The sequence below is a fragment of the Triticum dicoccoides genome, chromosome 6A (genome assembly GCF_002162155.2).
Source record: "Triticum dicoccoides isolate Atlit2015 ecotype Zavitan chromosome 6A, WEW_v2.0, whole genome shotgun sequence".
NCBI classification, from domain to species: domain Eukaryota; kingdom Viridiplantae; phylum Streptophyta; class Magnoliopsida; order Poales; family Poaceae; genus Triticum; species Triticum dicoccoides.
This window is the reverse complement of record NC_041390.1, coordinates 63750688-63776527: the sequence shown is the minus strand read 5'-3', so window position 1 is coordinate 63776527 and position 25840 is coordinate 63750688. Positions and strand designations below refer to the sequence as shown.

General features: G+C 47.8%; 1 protein-coding gene across 1 annotated transcript; it reads left to right on the top strand.

Moving 5' to 3' along the window:
• The first annotated feature begins 16450 nt into the window (after positions 1–16450).
• LOC119319040 (pollen allergen Phl p 5b-like) lies at positions 16451–22654 on the top strand. The gene is made up of 4 exons (XM_037593558.1): positions 16451–16542; positions 16672–16861; positions 21291–21929; positions 22616–22654. Exons 1-4 carry the CDS (start codon positions 16451–16453, stop codon positions 22652–22654), a joined length of 960 nt encoding a protein of 319 aa, XP_037449455.1.
• Positions 22655–25840: the final 3186 nt, after the last annotated feature.

Here is a 25840-nt window from a genome sequence, read left to right as displayed (position 1 = left end):
AAATCCTCGTGCCATCTGCTGGGGCTCTGGAGTCGGATCCGACTTCTTCGGGGGAGTTGGCACAAAGATGGAGTCTGATTCTGGTGAAGGCTTGACAGACGGCTTGAGGAGGCGCTGAAGGGCGACGCCGGATGGTATTGCTTGGCGGGTACAGCCGATTCGTGCCAGGGCATCTGCTTGGTCGTTGTCATTTCTTGGCACATGGAGGAACTCGCACCCCTCGAAATATCCACTGAGTTGCTGCACGAGGAAACGGTAACTCGCCATGTTTGCATCTTTGGCGTCCCAGTCGCCGCACGACTCCTGGACCACTAAGTCCGAGTCGCCATAACACAGGATCCGGCGAATGCCATGTTCTTTGGCAAGCCGGAGCCCGTGAATGAGCACCTCGTATTCGGCGACGTTCTTGGAGGCGGCGAAGTGGATTTGCAGTGCGTATTTGAGCTTGTCGCCTTTAGGAGAAGTGAGGACAACGCCGGCTCCCAAGTCGGTGCGCATCTGTCAGGACCCCAATTCCAAGTCACATCGATCTAGCTGGTAACACCTCATATCACATTGCGGCCTCATGCATGGTATCCCACGGGTGTCGCCTTACCATGGCCCGGGACCGTTTGCGCCTTTTGGCTCACTTATATGATAGTGTCGCTAGCATCCATATGACAGAGAACCCGGGCGGAAATGGCTAGTCGTGAACCCAAAGTAGCACAGACCTATGGAGACGGGCATAGATGAATCACATCGAGCATGTCGGTCATCAGCAAGTGAATCCGGCCTGTAGCACTAGGCTAACAGGACTCCGGGGAACCCGGGCTGTAGCAGGCTAGGCAGGACTCCGGATGTCACCGCGTGACATTTCCCCGAAGGGACAGACATAGGAACGAAGTGAAACACATGCCGGCCAGTCAAGTGTCTTGAGTAGTAGTGCTGGGCTAGCAGGACTCTGGTGAACCGGGCTGTAGCGGTCTACTATAGCTCGAGGAACACTAGACTACATTTCCCCATAAGAAAGGCTGCCAAGGATAAACAACTAGATTGTCGGATCCCACTCATACCAAGCATTTCAATCATACACACAATATGCCCGACATGAGTACATACAACATGGCATCACAACAAAACTCTACAACTCAGGTACTTTATTTAAAGGCTCCAGAGAGCCATACATAACATATTCATATAGGTAGGGGTCACACGACCCGACACTCAAGTCATACAATCATACAAGCACATGCGGAAGCAAATAGTCTAAGTACAGACACTAGAAAGAAAGAAAGAAGGCTTCTTGAAGCCTGTCTATCTACATAGGGCCCTCCATGGCCAGGATCACCACCTGGGTGGCTAGTCACTCGTCGACATCAAGGTCTACGTAGAACCCATCGGAGGGGGCGGTGTTATCGTCTGAAAACAGTAATTAAGCAAACATGAGTACAAAGGTACTCAGCAAGTCTTACATCAGATCCTACTATACATGCTCATTCTCAAGAAGGTGGTGGAGTTATTGCAGCAAGCCAGCTTTGACTCTTGGCTAAGCTATCCTACGAGACTCCACTAGTAAAACAGTTTTCGCACACGAGTCCACTAATCACCAACACAATACTCCACCGGGGATCCTCCCTCGTCATCCTACGAGAGGGCCATCCTCGGTACTCACACTTATCTTGAGTCTTTTAGTAGTGTCCATTAACTTGTCTATGAACTGTATAGGCAACCAAGTAGTCCTTTACCGCGGACGCGGCTATTCGAATAGTCTTATACCCTGCAGGGGTGTACTTCTTCATACACGCTTTCACCACTTACCGCCATTTACACGACATGTACTCGGCAACCTTCAAGCGGAAGCCCAACGAGGGTGTCGGCCACAGCCTACCTAAACACTCAAGTCTCTAGTCCAGGTTTATCGCCTATCCAGGTTCCATCCGCAGGGAGTCCGGCCGAGGTTTCCACATACGGCCCCGAACGATGTGAACAGGGTCCCGAGACGCCAAACGGGCGCCCGGCATACCCGGCCACGGTGTATCTACTGCAACATAGCCCACCCCTAGGGTCAGCGCTACGCACGGCCACCAACACATAACCTACAAACACCAGAAACTATTTGCAACTCCTGGATAGAGTACTAGGGTGATTAAGAAGCTGAGAGGGTCCATTGGTTTTGGGCCCAATGTATGGTAGTAACTGAATCTTAAATCACACATACAGATCTTAGTTCTTAGGGACAGCCTCAATGAAACAACCCACCATGTACTCCTACATGGCCTCTCATCGATACCTTTACCAAAACATGTTCAACACATCCCTCACATTACCTATATAATCATTTCACTCTAGCCCATCATCCAGATGAACCAGACCTGACACAACTCTAAGCATAGTAGGCATAGCAAGGTAGGAATCACATACATGGCTCAATCAACTCCTACACATGCTAGTGGGTTTCATCTAGTTACTGTGGCAATGACAGGCCATGCAGAGGATAAGGGTTCAACTACCGTAGCACACATCAGTTTGAATCGCGTTGTCTTAATGAAGTAAACAAGAGTAGAAGCGAGAACATGGGTTTGTATCGGAATGATCAATGGGTTGCTTGCCTGATGTAGTGGTAGTAGGGTACTGCCCTTCAGACGGATACTCGGGGTTATCCTTGGAGGCAGAACCTACCATGAAAGACACACCAAAACATAATCAACACATGACAATATGCAACAATATGATGCATGCTATGACATGGCAAAATGAATGTGTCTTGGCCTAATGCAAGCTAAAACAGAAAGGAATGAACTCATTTGAATCAAGGATTCAAATGTTAGTTCATTTAACATAGCCTTATTAGTGCATTATCTTATTTTGCTTAAAAAGCAAAGTTAACTTGTTTTTTCATGCATGAAATCATTACGGATGGATAGATTGAATTTTTCTGATCATTTTTCATATATAATTTGTTTGATTTGGAGCTATGGTTGATTTTCTATGATTTTTAGAAGTTTTGGCTATTTTATGGAATTTCCTATTAAATAATAAATCCAGAAAAGGATTTAGTGCGTCAGCATTGCATCAGAGTGACGTCAGGGTCAACGGGCCGGTCCAGGTCAAACCTGACCAGTGGGGCCCGCGTGTCAGTAGTTAATTAACTAACTAATTTTTGATTAGTGCTAATCTAAGTTAATTAGCTAGGCGGTCCCACGTGTCAGAGACTCAGGGGAGGTCAACCTGGGCCCACACGGGGTCAAACAGGGTCAAACTCGCCGGCGTTTAGCCACCGGCGAGGCTAGACGCGGCAGAGTAGTGCGGGTTTTGCACTCCGGCGACCAAAAGGACGGCGGAGACCATCAACGTGATGCGGGGAGTGAGCCGCGTCGAGTGGTGGCAGTGGGTGGAGCTAGGGTGGCCGGAAACGACGCCGGCATCGAGCCGGGCGGCGACCGGAGCTCGGGTGAGCTCGGACTCATCGCCAGGGGGCACAGAGAGGTGCGTGGGTTAGTGCGTTGAGCTCCTGGGGTGCGGTATGGCTAGTGGACAGGGTGGCGCATCCATTGGGTGGCCGGACCTCGTCGGCGACTTGCTTCGCGGCGGCGCGTGCGGGTGAGCTACGTGCAGTCGCTACAGGGCTCGAGAGAGGGAACGGAGAGGGTGGGGAGGTAGCTGAGCTCACGGGGGTCACGTCAAGGCAGTCAGCGAGATCGGGGACGAGCTGATGCGGCGGGGACGGCGAGGAGGATCTCCGTTGACCGAGGTTGAAGACGAGCTCGGTGCAGCGTCTCCGGGGCGAGCGAGCGCTCGGGGATGGGTCGGGGCGAAGCAGTGGATGACGGCGGAACTTTTTGGCATGGCGAGGCAACGAGTGGACGGCGGTGGCTGCCGGTTTCACGACGGCGCGGGCGTGGCTGCGTCGGCCATGGCGTCGAGGAAGCGAGGGAGAGAGGCAGGGGGAGAGTGGAGCGGTCGAGGGATCCAGGGGGTCTGCGTGGCTCTTGTAGATGGCGTCCGGACGTCGGCAGAAGCAGGAGGTGGCCGGCGTGTGGTTGCGGGAGCCGGCCACGCGCCTCTCGTCCTCCTGGCGAGAGGAGGAGGATGACTGGCAGTGGCCAGTGGGCTGGGCCGAGCTGGTGGGCTAGGTGGGCTGCGCCGGGTAAGTCTCTCTTCTCTCTCTCTTTTTCTGTTTTTCATTTATTCTATTATTTCTATAACTTCAGGGCTTTATTAAAAATGCCAAGGCATTTCCAAAAATCATAAAATTAATCATGGCTACTGCATAGAATATATCCAAGAGCAAACATTTTAGTTTATGATTATTTGAGCACTTAAAACATTTTATATCATTTAAATGCCCAAATGCAAATACTATAAGAATTAATCCAATGACCTTAAGATGTCCTAGAAAAATGTGCACCATTTTTGTCAAAGGTTTTAACCCAAAACAAAAAGGGTGGGCTTTTTATAAGGGCATTTCAAGTTCATTGAAAAAGTTTTTAGTAAACCCTAGTTGTTCCAGGGGGTGCTGTGGGTTCTGCAATCCCCATTTCAGTTTTCTGGGAATTTAAACATGATGCAACACTCTAATTCTTGAACTAGCTAGGGTGTGACAGCTCACCCCCACTCAAAAGAATCTCGTCCCGAGATTTAGGATCCGTTGGGAAGAAGGTGGGGTACTCGAGTCGAAGACGATCCTCCCTTTCCCAAGTGGCTTCTTTCTCGGAATGGTGTGACCATTGAACCTTGGGAAACTTCATATTATGGCGTCGAGTGGTACGCTCGGCTTGATCAAGGATACAAACGGGATATTCCCGATATGAAAGATTATCTTGTAGATCAAGCATTTCGTGGTCCACTCCACGGATAGGATCCGTGAAGCAACGCCTGAGTTGAGAGACGTGGAAGACATCGTGAACTATGGAAAGATGCAAAGGTAGTTCCAATTGGTAGGCAACTTCTCCTTGTTTGGCAAGAATGCAGAAGGGTCCAATGTAACGAGGAGCCAATTTTCCTTTGATACTGAAATGATGGGTTCCCTTTAACGGAGTAACCCGAAGGTAAGCCTTCTCGCCGACTTCATAAGTCATGAGCTTATGTTTATGATCATATTGGCTCTTTTGACGAGATTGGACTGTTTTCAATTTCTCACGAATAACACGAACCTGCGCCTCTTCTTCCTAAATCATATCCGGGCCAAAGAGTTGTATTTCCCCAGTTTCTGACTAGTTAAGAGGCGTTCGACATTTTCGTCCATAGAGAACTTCGAAAGGAGCTTTGCCCAAGCTAGCTTGATAACTATTATTATAAGCAAACTCTGCGAATGGAAGGCATTTCTCCCAACCCATTCCAAATGAGATGACAGAAGCTCGGAGCATATCTTCCAAAATTTGATTGACTCGCTCTACTTGACCACTTGATTGAGGATGGAAGGCGGTGCTAAAAGAGAGACAAGTTCCCATAGCAATTTGGAAACTTTCCCAAAATCGAGAGGTGAGGAGACTCCCACGGTCTGAGTTAATTTCCAATGGGACACCATGAAGAGATACTATTCGGGAGATGCATAAATCAGCTAGCTCGCTAGCGGTGATACTCTCACGAACAGGTAGAAAGTGGGCTACTTTGGAAAGACGGTCGATCACGACGAAGATGGCATTATTCCCTCTCTTGGTCCTGGGAAACCCAGTAATGAAATCCATACTGATTTTATCCCATTTCCACTCAGGAATAGCCAAAGGTTGAAGGGTGCCAGCAGGCCGTTGATGCTCTGCTTTAACAGGACAACAGACGTCACAGCTAGCAATGTATTGAGCGATTTCTCTCTTCATCCTAGTGCACCAAAACCTCTGGCGTAGGTCTTGATACATTTTAGTACTACCGGAATGAATGGTGAGAGGGGATTCATGAGCTTCCTTAAGGATCAGCCGCCTCAGGTTTCGTGACTTGGGAACCACTAAGCGGTTTCCAAAGTATATGACACCTTGATCATCAACGGAGAAACAATTCGTGACTCCTTTCTTAATGTTTCTCTTAATACGGGATATTCCCGGATCTACCTTCTTTGCCTTGATGATCTGATCCATAAGGGTAGGTTTCGCCACCAGGGTGGATAGGAATCCTCGAGGAACAATGTGAAGATTGAGCTTACCAAATTCCTTGTGGAGAAGTGGTTGACTTTGTTGTAACATCAGGTTGTTACAATAAGATTTACGACTTAGGGCATCAGCCATGACATTGGCTTTGCCCGGGGTGTAAGTTATTCGTAAGTCGTAATCCGAGATCAACTCGACCCAACGTCTTTTCCTGAGATTCAAATCCGGTTGGGTGAAGATATATTTCAAACTTTGGTGATCGGTGAAGATCTCGCAACGATTACTGAGTAGGTAACGTCGCCAAGTTTTAAGTGCATGGACTATAGCTGCAAGCTCTAGATCATGTGTGGGATAGTTTTCCTCATGTGGGTGTAATTGCCGTGAAGCATAGGCAATTACCTGACGAGCTTGCATGAGTATGCAACCTAGTCCTTGTCGCGAGGCGTCGCAATAGATAATAAAGTCCTTGGAGAAATCTGATGGTACCTGTACGGGAGCAGATGTCAGGCTTCTTTTCAGTTCCTGAAAGCTGAACTTGCACTGTGGAGTCCACTCAAACTTTTTATCTTTCTTGAGGAGTTCAGTTAGAGGTTTAGCAACCTTGGAGAAATTGTCGACAAAGCGGCGGCAATAGCTCTCTAAGCCAAGGAAGCTCCGAACTTGCTTGACCGTCTCAGGTGGAGTCCAATCAAGGACGGCTTGAACTCGCTTGGGATTGACAGCAATACCCTTACCAGAGATTACATGACCTAGATAGGTCACTTCTGGCAACCAAAATTCACACTTGGAGAATTTGGCATAAAGGCGATGCTCTCGAAGTTTCATCAATACCAGCCTTAGATGTTCGGCATGTTCCTCTTCATTCCTGGAGTAGATGAGTATGTCATCGAGGTATACTACGACGAATTTATCCAAATACTCCATGAAGACTGAGTTCATTAACCGAGAGAAGGTGGCTGGGGCATTGGTTAAACCGAAGGACATAACGATGTACTCGTATTAGCCATAACGAGTAACAAAGGCCGTTTTGGGAATGTCCCCGTTTCTGATTTTGATTTGATGGTAGCCCAACCTCAAATCCATCTTGGAAAAGACTGAGGATCCAGCGAGCTGATCATACAGATCGTTGATCCTGGGAAGCAGATACTTGTTCTTGATGGTGACCAAGTTGACAGGTCGGTAATCTACAACCATCCGATCCGTTCCATCCTTCTTCTTGACAAAGAGGACGGGGCAAGCCCAAGGAGAGGAACTAGGACGGATGAAACCCTTTTTCAAGGACTCATCGAGTTGGTTCTTAAGCTCGGCTAGTTCTAAGGGTGCAATCTTATAGGGTCTTCTAGAAATTGGAACGGTTCCTGGAACAAGGTCTATCACAAACTCGACATCCCTGTGAGGTGGAACACCTGGCAGTTCTTCTGGAAAGACATCCGTAAAGTCTCAGACTATCGGAATATCCTCAAGGTCTTGAAGGGGGTTGGCATTTAGGGAGTAAAGCTGGCGCTTGGCCACTCGAGTTAAGACATTGACTGTCTTGCCCGATGGGTGAGTAAGTTGAACGGTTCTAGTGGCACAATCAATCTTAGCATAATGAGCCGACATCCAGTCCATACCCAAGATGATGTTTATGTCCGAGGACTTGAGAGCTATTAAGGATGCAAGGAAGACAAGTCTATCGACAAGAATTTCGTTCCCATGGTTTACTCTAGAAGTTTGCCATCTAGAGCCAGGGGTTTGAATTTCCATGGTAGTGGGCATGTCACAGAATGTCGTGTTATGCAATCGAGCATAGTTCTCGGATATGAATGAATGAGATGCTCCAGTATCGAAAAGAACAGATGCCGGATGGCAATTAACAAGGAGCGTACCAAGGACGACGTTAGGATCCTCATGAGCCTCCTCGGCTGAAACATAGTTGACATGGCAACGTGCAGTGGTGACTGGCTTGGCGTAGAATGTCTTTCCCGCTGGCTTACCACGGCCAACGGACTTTCCAAACAGATTGGGGTTGTTGTTCTGAGGACACTCTCGGGTATAATGACCCGGCTCTCCACACTTGAAACATGTCACAACATTGGGGCATGGAGCAGCATTAGCAGCGGGGCCACCATAGGGCTTGGGCGGTGCAAACTGCTGGTTGGGACGAGGCGCCTCAAAGGATGGCTTCAGAATGAACCTAGGTGGCAGTGCCGTGCTTGGAATCCACACCCGGTGCTTCTGAGATCCAGAGTCGGATGAAGAGCCAAAATCAAGGCAGTGCTTGCGTGAAGCGTCCTAATCAGACTGGCCTGTCTCAGCACTGATGGCTTTATTGACCAACTTCTGAAAGGAGGTGCACTTGTGTAGACAATGATCGCGGCGAAGCTCGGGGCTAAGTCCCTTGCGGAACCTTGCCTGCTTCTTAGTGTCGGTGGATACCTCTTCAGGAGCATATCGTGCCAGATTCCCAAATTCACGACTATATGCATCCATAGTCAGTCTTTCTTGGGTGAAATTGCAGAACTCTTCCCTCTTGCGATCTATGAGACCTTCCGGGATGTGATGCTCACGAAAAGCCTCACTGAATTCAGCCCAAGTAGTGATTTGGTTGACCGGGCGCATAGCTTCAAAATTTTCCCACCAAAGGCTAGCAGGGCCTTCGAGGTGATAGGCAGCATAAGTTACCTTATCAGCTTCGGCTACGTTAGCAGAACGTAGCTTGTGGGTGATGCTGTGAAGCCAGTCATCCGCGTCGAGGGGCTCGACGGAATGGTTAAACTTTGGTGGGTACAACTTGATGAAGTCATTGATTGACACCAAGTCATTTCGCTGATGGCGTGCAGTGTTCTGCTCAATCCGCTGCAGCAAGCGGTTAGTCTCACGCTTGTTTCTTTCCGCCTCCAACATCACTTCGGCCAGAGAAGGCGGGTGAGGCAGATTTTCACCCCTAACTGCACTGGCTTCCCCCTACTCTGGGGCAGCAGGGTTGCTGCGGGTGTTGACCATCCTAGGAGAAAACAAGACAACGGCTTAGATAAGGATGGCACAACTTAGCAAGGAAGTGCAGAATGTAATGGATAACACAGAATGCAGAGATGTTCATCCATATGTCATGGTAATATAGAACTGCCATATATATACCAATAGTCATACACACCATACATAGTTTAGTACAAGCCCAGGTTACAGTACAACTATGATGAAAGACATTACATCTCATCGGAGGCATTCCAAGCTCCTATACATTATTTGTCTACACCTCCGGAATTGATTACACACAAAGTCATATTCCACAAGTCACGCGGGACAGTGGAGATACAACTATTATAATACTAGTGATACTACTACTAACTCAGACAGCTCCATAGTAGTCCTCATAGAAGTCACCTCCATAGCCTGGAAGTTCAACGTGATCATCCGGGAACAGACGGTCCTGAGGAGCTTGTGGACCAAAGGGGCTAGGATGAGGTCTTGGACCAACAAACGGTGGCCTGCGGGGACCACGGGGTGGGGTGATGCCTCCCACATCACGCCAATCCACCATGTCTGGCAGAGCAGATCTCACAGGATACAGATCCCTTGTATCCATACATCCAGCTTGCACCGCAGGTGCAAACCGAGTCAAAGTGGCCCAATGATTAGCACGGGTGTTGAAAAGCTCCAGTCTCAAGGCCCGATTCTCTCGGTCCTTATCCTCGAGCATCTCGGCAGTGGTGCGAGTTAGTGAGTCCTCACGTGTAGGGTCAGCATAGATAGCCTGGAGATACCCTTGCGCTCCCGGGAGTGAAGCTGGAAAATAACGGAAGTTGGTGTTCCGAAGCAGGCCAGTCCGGACTCGCATGATGGTCATCATGGAATAGGCAGCATCCTGCACAGCCATCTCAACAGTAAACCCGAGTAAATAGGAACAGTGGAGGGGCTCGGTAGATCCAGGATAAGAAGGAAATATCCTGACGGTGCAGAAATATTGGCTTTGATTAAAGTCTCGGAATTTCTCTTCGACAGTGTATTCAGGATACCAACGGTAACCCGTCTTGATCATTACCTGGACTAACATAGCAGTATGACCGGGCACATCGAGGCACCGGGTCAGGCGAACCACTTGGTTTTGAGCATGAGTGGCCATCTGAAAGCACAACCACAATGCAAAGAAATTAGAATTTCTAGGGAAAATTGGACAGTATAACAGCTGTAAATGCTCAGAAAAAGATTTGAGACATCCACAACAGTTGCAATACCACTCAACAACATCATATCAAGGTTCTGATTCAACTGGCAACATACTAAAAGTAGTAGAAACTATACTGAGGCTTGTAACAACAATCCTATAGGCTACTACGGATTAGTAACATGTGAACCTGACAGAAGAAGAGAGCCTAGTCCTTAACCCACGTTGAAAGAGAAGAGAATGACTCAGATCAGAGGGCATAAGGTAAAGGAGTAAAAGAGCCTTACGTAACCTCCCACAATCAATTCCCCTACATATAGCTAAAGCATTTCTAGACTCGACATCGACTAGTTTGGCTCAACGAACCTACAGGCAGTCCGGCTCTGATGCCAACGCTGTCAGGACCCCGATTCCAAGTCACATCGATCTAGCCGGTAACACCTCATATCACATTGCGGCCTCACGCACGGTATCCCACGAGTGTCGCCTTACCATGGCCTGGGACCGTTTGCGCCTTTTGGCTCACGTATATGATAGTGTCTCTAGCATCCATATGACAGAGAACCCGGGCCAACATGGCTACTCGTGAACCCAAAGCGGCACAGACCTATGGAGACAGGCATAAATGAATCACATCGAGCATGTCGGTCATCAGCGAGTGAATCCGGGCTGTAGCACTGTGCTAACAGGACTCCGGGGAACCCGGGCTGTAGCAGGCTAGGCAGGACTCCGGATGTCACTGCGTGACATTTTCCCGAAGGGACAGACATAGGAACAAAGTGAAACACATGCCGGCCAGTCAAGTGTCTTGAGCAGTAGTGCTGGGCTAGCTGGACTCCGGTGAACCTGGCTGTAGCGGACTACTATGGATCGAGGAACACTAGACTACATTTCCCCATAAGAAAGGCTGCCAAGGATAAACAACTAGATTGTCGGATCCCACTCATACTAAGCATTTCAATCATACACACAATATGCCCGATATGAGTACATACAACATGGCATCACAACAAAACTCTACAACTCAGGTACTTTATTTAAAGGCTCCAGAGAGCCATACATAACATATTCATACAGGTAGGGGTCACACGACCCGACACTCAAGTCATACAATCATACAAGCACATGCGGAAGCAAATAGTCTGAGTACAGACACTGGAAAGAAAGAAGGCTTCTCGAAGCCTGTCAATCTACATAGGGCCCTCCATGGCCAGGATCACCACCTGGGTGGCTAGTCACTCGTCGACATCAAGGTCTACATAGAACCCATCAGAGGGGGCGGTGTTGTCGTCTGAAAACAGTAATTAAGCAAACATGAGTACAAAGGTACTTAGCAAGTCTTACATCAGATCCTACTATACATGCTCATTCTCAAGAAGGTGGTGGAGTTATTGCAGCAAGCCAGCTTTGACTCTTGGCTAAGCTATCCTACGAGACTCCACTAGTAAAACAGTTTTCGCACACGAGTCCACTAATCACCAACACAATACTCCACTAGCCACCAAGTATTTTGGGCAGTTCCACTTCCAGTGTCCATTTCCTTTGCAGTAGAAGCACTCAGTTTCAGGCTTGGGTCTAGCTTCAGGTTTCTTTATGGGAGTGGCAACTTGCTTGCCATTCTTCTTGAAGTTCCCTTTCTTTTCCTTGCCCTTTTACTTGAAACAAGTGGTCTTGTCAACCATCAACATTTGATGCTTTTCTTGATTTCTACCTTCACTGATTTCAGCATCACGAAGAGCTCAGGAATCGTTTTCATCATCCCTTGCATATTATAGTTCATCATGAAGTTCCAGTAACTTGGTGATAGTGACTAGAGAACTCTGTCAATCACTATCTTATCTGGAAGATTAACTCCCACTTGATTCAAGCGATAGTAGTACTCAGACATTCTAAGCACATGCTCACTGTTTGAGCTATTCTCCTCCATGTTGTAGGCAAAATACTTGTCAGAGGTCTCATATCTCTCGACTTGGGAATGAGTCTGAAATACCAATTTCAGCTCTTGGAACATCATATATGCTCCGTGGAATTCAAAACATTTTTGAAGTACCGGTTCTAAGCCGTAGAGCATGGTGCACTAAACTATCAACTAGTCATCATGCCAAGCTTTCCAAACGTTCATAATGTTTGCATCTGCTCCTGCAATAGGTCCGTCACCTAGCGGTGCATCTAGGACATAATTCTTTTGTGTGGCAATGAGGATAGTCCTCAGATCATGGACCTAGTCCGCATCATTGCTACTATCATCTTCAACTTATTTTTCTCTAGGAACATATTAAAATTCAAGGGAATGATAGCATGGTCCATTGATCTACAACAACATAGACATGCAAAATACCATCATGTACTAAGTTCATGATAAATTAAAGTTCAATTAATCATATTACTTAAGAAATCCCACTTAGATAGACAACCCTCTAGTCATCTAAATGATCACGTGATCCAAATCAACTAAACCATGTCCGATCATCACGTGAGATGGAGTAGTTTTCAATGGTGAACATCACTATGTTGATCATATCTACTATATGATTCACGTTCGACCTTTCGGTCTCAGTGTTCCGAGGACATATCTGCATAAGCTAGGCTCATCAAGTTTAACCCGAGTATTATGCGTGTGCAGAACTGGCTTGCACTCGTTGTATGTGAACGTAGAGCTTATCACACCCGATCATCACGTGGTGTCTCGGCACAGCGAACTGTAGCAACGGTGCATACTCACAGGGAACACTTATACCTTGAAAATTAGTGAGGGGTCATCTTATAATGCCACCGCTGTACTAAGCAAAATAAGATGCATAAAGGATAAACATCACATGCAATCAAAATATGTGACATGATATGGCCATCATCATCTTCTGCCTTTGATCTCCATCTCTAAAGCACCGTCATGATCTCCATCGTCACCGTCTTGACACCTTGATCTCCGTCGTAGCATCATTGTCATCTCGCCAACTATTGCTTCTATGACTATCGCTACCGCTTAGTGATAAAGTAAAGCAATTCCATGGCGATTGCATTTCATACAATAAAGCGACAATCATAAGGCTCCTGCCAGTTGCCTATAACTTCTACAAAACATGATCATCTCATACAACAATTTATATCTTATACAACAATTTACGTCTTGACCATATCACATCACAACATGCCCTGCAAAAAAAGTTAGACGCCCTCTACTTTGTTGTTGCAAGTTTTACGTGGCTACTACGGGCTTCTAGCAAGAACCGTTCTTACCTACGCATCAAAACCACAATAATTTTTCGTCAAGTGTGTTGTTTTAACCTTCAACAAGGACCGGTCGTAGTCAAACTCAATTCAACTAAAGTTGGAGAAATAGACACCCGCCAGGCACCTGTGTGTGAAGCACGTCGGTAGAACCAGTCTCATGAACGCGGTCATGTAATGTCGGTCCGGGCCGCTTCATCCAACAATACAGCCGAATCCAACAATACCGCCGAATCACAGTAAGACGTTGGTGGTAAGCAGTATGACTATTATCGCCCACAACTCATTGTGTTCTACTCGTGCATATAACATCTATGCATAGACCAGGCTCGGATGCCACTGTTGGGGAACGTAGTATTTCAAAAAAACTCCTACGATCACGCAAGATCTATCTAGGTGATGCATAGCAACAAGAGAGGAGAGTGTGTCCACGTACCCCTGTAGAACGAAAATGGAAGCGTTTAGTAATGTGGTTGATGTAGTCGAACGTCTTTGCGATCCAACCGATACAAGCACCGAACGTACGGCACCTCCGTGCTCAGTACACATTCAGCACGATGACGTCTGTCATGCTCTTGATCCAATTGAGGACGAGGGAGAGTTCCATCAGCACGACGGTGTGGCGACGGCGATGATGAAGTTATCAGCGCAGGGCTTCGCTTAAGCACTACGATGATATGACCGAGGTGTGTAACTGTGGAGGGGGGCACCGCACACGGCTAAGAGAAGACTTGGTGTGCCTTTGGGGTGCCCCCCTCCCACGTATATAAAGGAGGGGGAAGAGGAGGTCGGCCCAAGGAGGGCACACCAAAGGGGGGAGTCCTACTTGGACTCCCGGTCCAAGTAGGATTCGCCCCCCCCTTTCCTATTCCAACTAGGAGAAGGAGGGAAGGAGGAAGAGGGGAGAAGGAGAGAGGGGAGCGCCGCCCCTCCTAGTCCAATTCGGACTAGCCATGGGGGGGGGCGGCCACCCCTTGAGGCCCTTCTCTCCTTTCCCCTAAAGCCCAATAAGGCCCATTACTCCCCGGGGGGTTCCGGCAACCTACCGGTACTCCGGAAAATACCCGAAACACTTTGGAACCATTCATGTCTCCGAATATAACCTTCCAATATATCGATCTTTACCTCTCGACCATTTCGAGACTCCTTGTCATCTCCGTGATCTCATCCAGGACTCCGAACAAACTTCGGTCATCAAATCACATAACTCATAATACAAATCGGCATCAAACATTAAGCGTGCGGACCCTACGGGTTCGGGAACTATGTATACATGACCGAGACACATCTCCGGTCAATAACCAATAGCGGGACCTGGATGCTCATATTGGCTCCTACATATACTATGAATATCTTTATCGGTCAAACCGCATAACAACATAGGTTGTTCCCTTTATCATCGGTTTGTTACTTGCCCGAGATTCAATCGTCGGTATCATCATACCTAGTTCAATCTCATTACTGGCAAGTCTCTTTACTCATTCCATAATGCATTATCCCGTAACTAACTTATTAGTCACATTGCTTGCAAGGCTTATAGGGATGAGCATTACCGAGAGGGCCCAGATATACCTCTTCGATACACGGAGTGACAAATCCTAATCTCGATCATGCCAACTCAACAAACACCATCGGAGACACCTGTAGAGCATCTTTATAATCACCCAGTTACGTTGTGACGTTTGATAGCACACAAGGTGTTCCTCCGGTATTCGGGTGTTGCATAATCTCATAGTCAGAGCAACATTTATAAGTCATGAAGAAAGCAATAGCAATAAAACTAAACAATCATTATGCTAAGCTAATGGATGGGGCTTGTCCATCACATCATTTTCTAATGATGTGATCATGTTCATCAAATGACAACACATGTCTATGGTCAGGAAAGTTAACCATCTTTGATTAACGAGCTAGTCAAGTAGAGGCATACTAGGGACATTCTGTTTTGTCTATGTATTCACACATGTACTAAGTTTCCGGTTAATACAATTCTAGCATGAATAATAAACATTTATCATGATATAAGGAAATATAAATAACAACTTTATTATTGCCTCTAGGTTATATTTTCTTCAGATATTACTCAATAATCCTTAGTCATTATGTGCAAAAGTACTAAAGGTAAAGTACTTCCCTAATGGGAGCTTATTACAGGCAACTCATAAAAAGGGGGGCATCATTTACGTGACAGAGTATTATGAAGGGTTTAGAGACCTTCAAACTAGGGTACATTTGGTGAATTGGGACATGAGAGAAAGTGAACATCTAGAGGGATCCCTCTGTCCGAAGCAGTGCAGATAGAATGGTAATTACTCAGCGTGGGCATACTGTCCTGACTACTGTCAATGATCTCATTGACCCCACAAATGGAAGTTGGGACGAAACTTTAATTAAGTCTATCTTCAACCTTGTTGACGTCCGCGTGATTTTGGAAATCCCACTTAACTTCAAAGCCTTTAAGGATTTTATAGCTTGGCATCCAGATCGAAAGAGGAGTTTTTTCAGTCCGCTCAGCTTATCACACTCAATAGATTCGAACTTTCCGGGCACATGCAAATGTGTTAGTGCAGCCAGGAAGGTCTAGCACACTAGCAGTATGGAGTACACTATGGAAACTCCAAATTCCACGTAAAGTTCAAATTTTCTGTTGGCGAGCACTCTCCATGGAATTTTGCCTCTAAGATCCATAATCACTAACAGGCATATTGGGTCAGATGGAGCTTGGCCTATATGCCACCGAGCGACCGAGGATGTAAAGCACCTTCTCTTTGAATGTTCCCATGCGACTGAGCTCTGGTCAAGCCTAGGGATATTGGATTATATCAATGAAGTGAAAATGGTTGATCGCTCTGGGTCGATCATCCTGGAACATATTCTGTTAGATCCAGCAAGACAAGTGGCGCTCAAACCCAACCTGGATGTGAAGCAACTCATTGCGGTTGGAGGATGGTACCTTTGGTAGATTCAACGCGAGATTATTCATAATGGTTCTCCCTCGCCTCCTTTCAAATCGCCCATGTCGATTATGCCTATAGCTAATAATTTTCATCAAGAAAATGCAAATAATATTATAGCAGTGCAAGTTAGATGGAAGAAACCGGAGCCCAGGTATGTAAAACTAAATGTTGATGCAACGTTCTGTATAACAGAAGGAGTAGGAGCCACTGCAGCGGTGATCAGGGATGCGAATGGATCCTTTCTAGCTGCTCAATGTATCTATATTCCTTATACATCCAGCGTGGTTACGACCGAGGCGATATCAATGCGGAATGGTCTGAAATTTGCAAGCTCGCTAGGTTTCACGCGGATGGAGGCGGAGTCGGACTCATTGATAGTAATTGAATCTTGTGATGGCCAGACAAGATGGTGGGATGAAATGGCTGCAATTTTCGTTGAATGTGTAGACATTTCGTTTCTGATTGGGAAGGTCAAATTCAAGCATTGTTATCGTAGCTCAAACCTAGCAGCGCATGTGCTAGCAAATTACAGTTATTCTATACTACTATTAAACAAGCGAACATTATTTTTCCTAAGCGCACCCCCTCTAATGTACACAGAACAACACGGCAGAATTAAAGCCCCACGATAAGACCCACTATTTGGTTTGAACCGTCAAGATAACAACCAACTGTCACCAAAAACACGTCTAGCAATTTAAGGAGGCGGACGAAAACTCTGTCATCGTGCATGCGAATCGTGCTAATCGTGCTAAGAGAGGAAACGAGAGAAAAATCAGCATGCAATAACTATCCCGTGATTTAGGGGATAATAGCCATCCAGCAACAGCCTCGCAACCTTGATCTCCTCTAAGCCACACAAGCCGCGGCCTCGATCTTCTCCAACAAACGCCCAAATCTGCTCCGCCTCACGAAGGGCAGGAAGGCCGCGGCGCGGTGGTTGAGCGCGGTAGGCAGGAACGTGGTGGGAGAGACGATGGGCTGGGGTAATGCAGGGGAGGAGGTCGGCCCCAGGAAGAGCAGGAAGGCCGCGACGCGGTGGTTGAGCGTGGTGGTGCAGGAGCCGAGCGGGGCGCTAGCGAGGTCATACTGGATGAGGCGCTAGACCCGGACGGTGGCGGCTGCATCGCCCAGCTCGATGCAAGCGAGAGGATGATGAGTTGGGTTACTTTGGTATCGATTTGGAGTCGGGGTGAAGATGCAGTGTCAGCCGCTGCCGCTGCTCCTCTCGGCTCTTCTTTGCAGGCCCACTGAAGGACATCCAGACGTGCATGCGCGATATCATGGAAGCGGTTGGGTCGTTCGTCGCATGGGCTTGGCCTTGCATATCTGCCACACTGTCGTTAACACATCTCTTGGCCGCCACATTCGGCACACACGCATGTGACATATCTGGAGTTCTGAACCAGGGGCGCACGTGGTAGTGAAACACCCGCTGGATCTTGGTCTCATCTTATCTGGGTGATTGTAGTGTGCGCATATGAACCAAGTCACCCGTACCAGGCTTGCTGGCGCGCCGCCCTCGGGTGGGCATGGAGTGCCGCTGCGGATGAATGGGAACGTGGGATACGCTCTGCGCCGGCAGAGGGGCCGTCATAGTAGATGGATCAGCTAGATTTGTCCGGCTCAGTGAAAATAAACAAGTCATTGGGCGAGAAAATTCGTTAGTTAATGTATTAGGTGTGGGGTTCTAGGACCTGTACAGTGTGTTTGAACACTACTGCTGAGCGACAACATATGGTCACTAGATCTGATCACCTGACAGCATGACGAGATCATGTTGTCACTTACCGATTGCCCCGTCAGTTCTATTTCCGAGCCAAGTACTAGCAGAGAATTAGCAGTATGATAGCTAGCATTACTCTTGCATTTTCATGCTTTTATTATTAACTGGGTAGGTCGGATCTTCACATTCACGTTGTGTATTGGAGTTATATTGTTGCTTTCTTCGTCATTACAGAATTAAATGTTCTTCTGTGTTATGGATGTTGCTAAATCATCATAATGCAACTGGTTTTTGCAGAAAATTGCTGCTTGGAACAGGAGTTACTTTAAGTCCGAGTATTCTCATTGCAACATTAACCAGTATATATTCAGATTCGCTGGGATTCTTGTATCAAAGGAGATGATAAACCGGACAGGCAACTTTGGTACAATAGTCATAACTGAACAAGCACATTCATCCAAGCGGACTACTTCAGATTTTCAATAAAAGGTGAGGGTTACTCCAGGAAGGTAACAAATTAGGTAAACCAATTAATTTTTGTATCCATAAATTGCTATGTATATAGCTTGAGTGAACTGGAAACATGAATCCCCCCTTTCACTATTTTTTAGTGCATATCATCGGGATCTCATAGAGTTTGATGGAATATACATTGACCTCTTGGTTTCAGATTTGTTAGTAAGGGATTGCAGATTCTATTTGTTTCCTATGAGAACAATGAACAAGTGAACTCCAGTGGCCATTATTTATTTTGTTTGTAAAACAAGTAGCAAATGACAGATTTATCAGTCATAAACCATGGTGAAAGGTATTATGAATTACAATTTACATCTGTGAGTAATCTCTCTTGTATTACATATTGCCATCTATTTCACATATTCGTACTCACTTTATACTTCGGCGCAGCTGAATTGTCAATGTCCAAAACACATATAGTTCATTTGTCAGGACATTTTGTACAGCTTATTCGCAAGTTACATATCTCCTGTCTACGTGATTCCTTTAGTTCAAAATACTGTTGAAATTTAATTCGTTGTGAAGTACGCAATGCTCAGTTCACCTATTTGGCTATTTGGTACACCTAGCTGTATAACCTGGAAGCCCTTAGTTGAGTTGTGTTCTTGGAACTTCTTTTTAGTATATAACCTATCTGACCCTCACAAAAATTCTTATTTTTTGACAATTCAGCATCTTTATGGTGATTATGACAGTGCAATTTGCCACACATACACGTTTCTTTCATAGTTCATCATTTATGCTATTCTATGCTTGTGTAAACAATAGTTGCTGGTATTTCACCTCACAAAAATATTTCTTCAACAGAGTTTCCTCTTCCTCGGGTGATGATGATGAAATCAGCTTGTAGAGAAATTGTCCTATTCTTGCACATAGAATACTATCTGGAAATTGTGTCCATGTTTTATTGCAAGGATCCGATGTATTCATCCTAATGTAACTTGCTTATTGAGCAGTGCATAGTTCCTGGTGGTAGAAGCTAGGCATAGTTGGGACTTCCAGAAAACAAAAGTATATCTGAAAGATCAAAATGTAAATTAGGCATTGCTTATTTAGCAAAATGTGGATGCTCTAAGAGGCAAAATTAATGTTCACAATGTTATATGACTTTTTTGTTGTTGATTTTATTTGATTGATTGCGTCCTAACTAGAATGTATGAAATTTTTGTCCTATCATTATACATGCGTTGCACGTGCACATTTACTAGTGTCATAAAATTTGTAATGTTTGGACGGACGACCCGGGCTGCCTTGTGGTGGGGCCAGGAAAACTGGTTTCCAGTAAAAAATCATGTGTGCTGATCAAGGTTTATTTTTTGGTTTCTGCTTTCTCTTTTGGTGGGGCCAGGAAAACTGGTTTCCAGAAAATATCAGATTTCTTGGATTTTTTCGGCCTGAAATTTTCAAGGAAATTCAAGTTCAAGAAAAATTCGCATCAAAATGTACTATATTTGATAGTCTAAACAAATGTATTCTGTTTGACACATAATTGGAACAAAACTGGTCCTCGTCCAAGTGGTCAGCACTATTCGCCTTCTTCTACCGTAGGTCGCGATTTCTAATGCTGCGTGCTACGCCGCTCGGCATGAATTTTTTTGTTTTAACCTGAATAACATCCCTGGTGGCTATTAAACGCTCATGACATTTTTGTTATTCCTGTATAAGCTTCCCATTCGATCAAGAAAGTAACCGTGTTCATCCTAAAAAAAGGTAACTGGAACAAACAAAGTCTTGATTAATCCTATATATAGAGTTAGTCTAAATCCAGAAAGTAATCGGAAGAAGATGGTGGCGACGAGCGAGAGAGAGGAAGCTGTGATGCATGGCCTCATGCAAGTACCATCAGCCGGTCCTCGATCGCGGCCTGCGCGCGAAGCTCTCGTGCTCATGGCCTCTCGATCACCCACCTGGCCACCTCTCGTGGTCGATCATGGTCGCGGCTCGCGCGCGAAGCTCTCTCGTTGCCCGGGCGGTCTCTGTGCTGTATAAAAAGCTAGCGATCATGGACATCAGACCACCCAGAGCTACCGATCCTCTTCCTCCTTCCACGGATATCTGCTCCATCCAGCAGCTAGCTTGCAATGGCACCTCAGCGGCAGCAGCAGCACAAGGCCGCCGTGATCGCGCTCTTCCTGCTGTCCGCCCTCATGGCTGCGCCCGCCGTTGCTGCTTCCAGGCCTGAATCCGGCGGCTACGCACCTGCCACGCCCTCCGAGGCCGCGATGCCGGCTGAGCCCGCCGCCAGCACGCCCGCCAAGAAGGCGGCAGGCTACACTGACTCTACGCCGGCCGATTCCTCAGCCAGCACGCCCGCCGAGGCGGCGACGCCCGCCAAGAAGGCGGGAGGCTACACTGACTCTACGCCGGCCGAGTCCTCAGCCAGCACGCCCGCCGAGGCGGCGACGCCCGCCAAGAAGGCGGGAGGCTACACTGACTCTACGTCGGCCGAGTCCTCAGCCAGCACGCCCGCCGAGGCGGCGACGCCGACCAAGGCCGCCGCCAGCACGCCCGCTAAGGGGGGGACGCCGACCGAGGCCGCCGCCAGCGCGCCCGCCGAGGCAGGGACACCGACCGAGGCCGCCGCCAGCACTCCCGCTGATGGGGGAACGCCCGACAAGGACGCGGCGGGCTACACTGACACTACGCCGGCCGAGCAGCCCGCCGCCGATGGCACTAAGGTCAAGGTGCTGGCCGGGGAGGGGAAGGCGACGACCGTCGAGCAGAAGTTCATCGAGAAGGTGAACCAAGCGTTCAAGAAGGCTCTGGACGCGGCCAACGCGGCGGCGCCCGACGACAAGTTTTCGGTGTTCGACGCCGCCTTCAACAGGGAGATCAAGCAGTGCCTCGCCGGCATGAGTGCCAAATTCATCGCCATGATCGACCGCGCCTTCAAGATAGCGTACAACTCCGCCGTCGCCGCCACCAACGCGCAGGAAAAGTTCTCCTGCTTGGTGCTCACCCTCACGGAGGCCCTCCGCTTCATTGCCGCCACCCTGGACGCCCACGCCATCAAGCCAGCCATGGAGGAGGTGGTTGCCGGAGGCATGAAGGCCGCGGCCGGCGCGACGCAGGTCATCAAGAAGCTCGACAAGGTCATCAAGGCAGCCTCCGCTGCTGCCAAAGAAGCTCCGAAAGCCGACAGGATCCTCGTGTTCCAAGCCGCCCTCAACAAGGCCATCAAGGACCAGATGGGCCCCGGCTACGACGGGAGCAAGACGACCTCCGATCTCGACGCGGCGTTCAAAACGGCCGTCGACTCCGCCGCCACCTCCAAGCCCGAGGCTAAGGACACCGACGTCGCGGACGCCTTGGCGAAGTCCATCACCACCATTGCCGATGCCACCAAGGATGGCGCCGAAACTGCTACCGCGCCCGCCGCAGAAGCCGGCTACAAGGCAGCCGACAAATCCGCTGCCGAGCCCGCTGCCGAGCCAGCTGCCGAAGCCGCCGATAAATCCGCTGCCGAGCCTGCTGCCGCGCCAGCTGCCGAAGCCGCAACCGCGCCCGCTGCCGAAGCTGCTACCAAGCCCGCGGCTGATGAATCCGGTTACAAGGCCAAGGCCGAAGCCACTCCCGAGCCTGCAGCAGAATCTGCTACCAAGTCTGCTGCCAAGCCCGCTGCCGGTGCCGCTGCCGAGCCCGCTGCGGAAGCGGCTACCAAGCCCGCAGATGGCAAATCCGGCTACAAGGCCGCCACCGCCGATGCCGCGACCAAACCTGCTACCGCAGGCGGCTACAATCTGTGAGCTGCTGGCGCTAGCTAGCTTTTCCCTTTCCCTTCGTCCACGCATTTAGTCGCGCGATCGACACAGTGCCATCGGTATAATAATTTCTTTTGTAATTTTTGTCTAGCATTTATGTGGTGGTGCATTGCATGGATGGATAATATGCAATCCCCATGATAAGTCAGGTTAAGTCCCTGTCAGCCGTGATAAATCTTCAGTTATGCTAATATATATAGTTGGGCTTGTTTATTTTTCAGCTATATTCAAAAGAAATTCACCATCTGTTCTTAGGCTAGTCATAATGGTAGTAAGTTAGATAGTAACATAACACACTCTAAGATAATTTTGCTTATGTGGCATGTAGTTAATGAGGAGAGAGGTGTTTAGATCACTGTTACGGGTGTGTCTAGGGCAAACCTAGCTATTGCACATCTAAGTGAGTGAATCAAATATAAAAAGGAAAAAAAAGAAAAAAGAAATTATTCACACAAATCTCGACGTAAGATCAATGCCATAGGATTTAGCTGTGCAATACTTATGACACATCTAGATGTGCTTTAGCAAAACTGTTATTGTAACATAGCGCTTTCCGAGAAAAGGATGAGTCTACAAGCTAATAAATGAAGTCATTTATGCCACTATTACTAGGTTACTTTGCACTATAAAAATAATAATTTAGACTAGTGTCATATGCATAGGAAATTACACTGGAGCACTGAGGTGCTCCACCATGCACATTTGTACCGTAGCTGCCCATTTAGATTCGGACCGATCCAATTCAATGCGCTGTATTAATCTTTGTATCCATGAAGCACTTGTTCGTAAACATCTCGTATATGCATGTGGTCTCCTACGAGCTGGCCCCACCTGTAAGACTGATTATGTTCCATCAATGGCCCACACTGCCGAATTGAAGGCCACCGCGCTCTGCAGCATATCTACCCCGCCTGTCCACTGTTCCTCTTCCTCATCCTTTTTCCGTCTCTTCCTCATCCTCTTTCCGTTCCCCACTTCATCTCTCCCAGGTCTAAACTTCTCGAGCTCCCTGTTCCGGCGAAATGTGTGCCTCATCCTCGACCTACCAGTCACTCGTGCCCACACTACCACCCACTCGTTGCCGCCCCTCCGGACGAAGCTCCGCTGCCATATCACCTCCAGCCGGCGACGGATTCGACCTCCTACCCCGCACAGGAACATCGATGGATTCGGGTGCGAGCCGTTCACTGCAGATCCGGCATGGGCTGAGACTTTGGGGATGAAGGTCGGCGACTATGCAAGGATCCTCGGTGGTTTGATGTTGAGTCTTTCCTCGTATTTTCTCTCTGTAAATTTTTGTTTCTTAAATTTTCTCTCTGCGGTGTTGAGATCGTTTTTTCTTTCCTTGTTTTTTCTCTGAAAATTTTCTTTCCTCAAAATTTCTCGCTGAGGTTTTCTGTTTTTTCGTCAACTCTGACACCATTGGATATGCAACGGCGGCGGCCAGCAGCAGAAGTACGCAACGCTAGCCGCTGGGGCAGCGACTGCCTGTGGCGGCGAGAAGCGAGCAGCAGCTGCAGTAAAGAAGGAACTACTAACAAAGTTCGACGAGATCCATTACACCTCCACAAATGTAAGCGAAAAGTCTAGTCTCGTTGTATCAAATAACTCAAATGTTCTGCCCCCATAGTAACCTCGCTGATAAACAGGCTGTTAGTGTGTGCGTGAGAGGAGCGGTTGAGTAGGCCAGCTACGTGAGACTAGTAAGCTTAATAGAGCACTGTGAGTACCCACTAGGCCACTACGCTGGTGTACTTTCCCTGCATTGATAGTACAACGATGGTTATAAAGAACAGTAGTACCCTCCACTTCCAACTGTAGCTTCTTGGCCCTGAGATTCAAGAGTTCAAAACCGGTGCACTATAATAGACCAGACTAGAAGTACAGTACATCGCACTACTAGCTGAGAAAAGTAGTACTAGTACTGCTACAGTACAAGTACGTACTCCTTCGTCACATAATGTAAGATGTTTTTTGACACTAGTTGGCGTGTACAAAAAATGGCAAAAAATACCCAAAATTTCTTAATCCACGCTAAAAACTACTACCTAGTGCCAAAAATTTCTTACTAGTGCTATTATTTACAATATAATGCAATCCCATAACGTTTCATAATCCCTTTCTTTCAAAAAAATCACTTCTGTAGAGAAGATTGCTATCTCCACGCAAGCTTCTCATAAGCCAGCGCCACCGCATGCAGTAATGTGAGAGAGAGGGAGACATCCATGCAACATGCAGAGAGAGGAGAACGCGGGCGGACAGCCAATGGGCTGCATGGGGCATTTATAGCTGCTAACTCCTCACATCCATGCGCCAGGGGTATTTCCGTCCATAAAGCATGCAGCGAGCCCCTGCCTTGGTATCCGGGTCTGCTCTTATGCGCAGAGTAAAAAGAATCGGAGGGAGTACTAGTAAATAATAGCCTCACCCCTTCGCTGAGGAACGATATACAGTTGGAAGAGACGAGGCCCTGTGGTTACTACGCTCTTATCTCCTCCTCGCCAGTTCCCCTCCCCCCGAAGAGAAGGAAGTTCGCCGCCACTCCCATGGATTCACCAGGCGGTTCTCCTCCTCGTCGGGGCTGGGAGACCTTGGACGACGATCCTGTGGGAGAAATCGCACGCCGCAAGACTCGGTGCTTCCTGCACCAACTTTTTCAAGACGCTGCTTAAACAGGCCATGCTTGTTGGTTTTCCATGCATCCTCGAGGAGAAGGTTCTTCTATGGGACAATCCTTCGAACAGTTCACCGCTCCCTGGCCATGGTTGCACGTTGACTCCGCTAGAGTTGCCGACGTTGAGAGGTAGTCGGATTTTGTCCGATGAGCAGGTTAGTAATGGATTTTGATCATGTAGTACACAGTTATTCCATTTCCATCCCGTAATTTCTCCGCTGCCCACCGTATTATATATAGGTCTGGGTTGGTGCCAACGAAGATTGGCTTGCATACCTCCGACCGGATACCACCATCATTTTTCACAACATCCACAGCAGTGCGGCCATTCCGTTAGACCCCTTCTCCATCATTGGGATCGGCCTTACGGACTGGCTGGGCAAGAATACGTATGATGATGCCTACATGAGATTGAAGAAGATAGCAATTGCGGACCCGCCGACAAAGCCACGCGGCTACGATGATTACTATCTCATCGCGGTGTTCGACATAAGGATTGCCATCGATGCAGGAGGCAGTAACGGCAGAGGCTGGCGCATGTTGGCGGTGGCAGATTTGTACCCCTACATGTTCGAAGACGCCGTGCGCCATCTAGGCTGCATCTTCGCGGTGACAAGCCAGGGGACTTGTTTCATCTGGTTGACATCCTACGGTACGGGAGATTACAAACGGAATGCACAAACCATCATTTGCATCCCTAACGGTACTCCATTATTTTGCAGGGACCAGTCATCCCCCGATCAAAATAAGATCGCCGATCCTGGATGTGCAT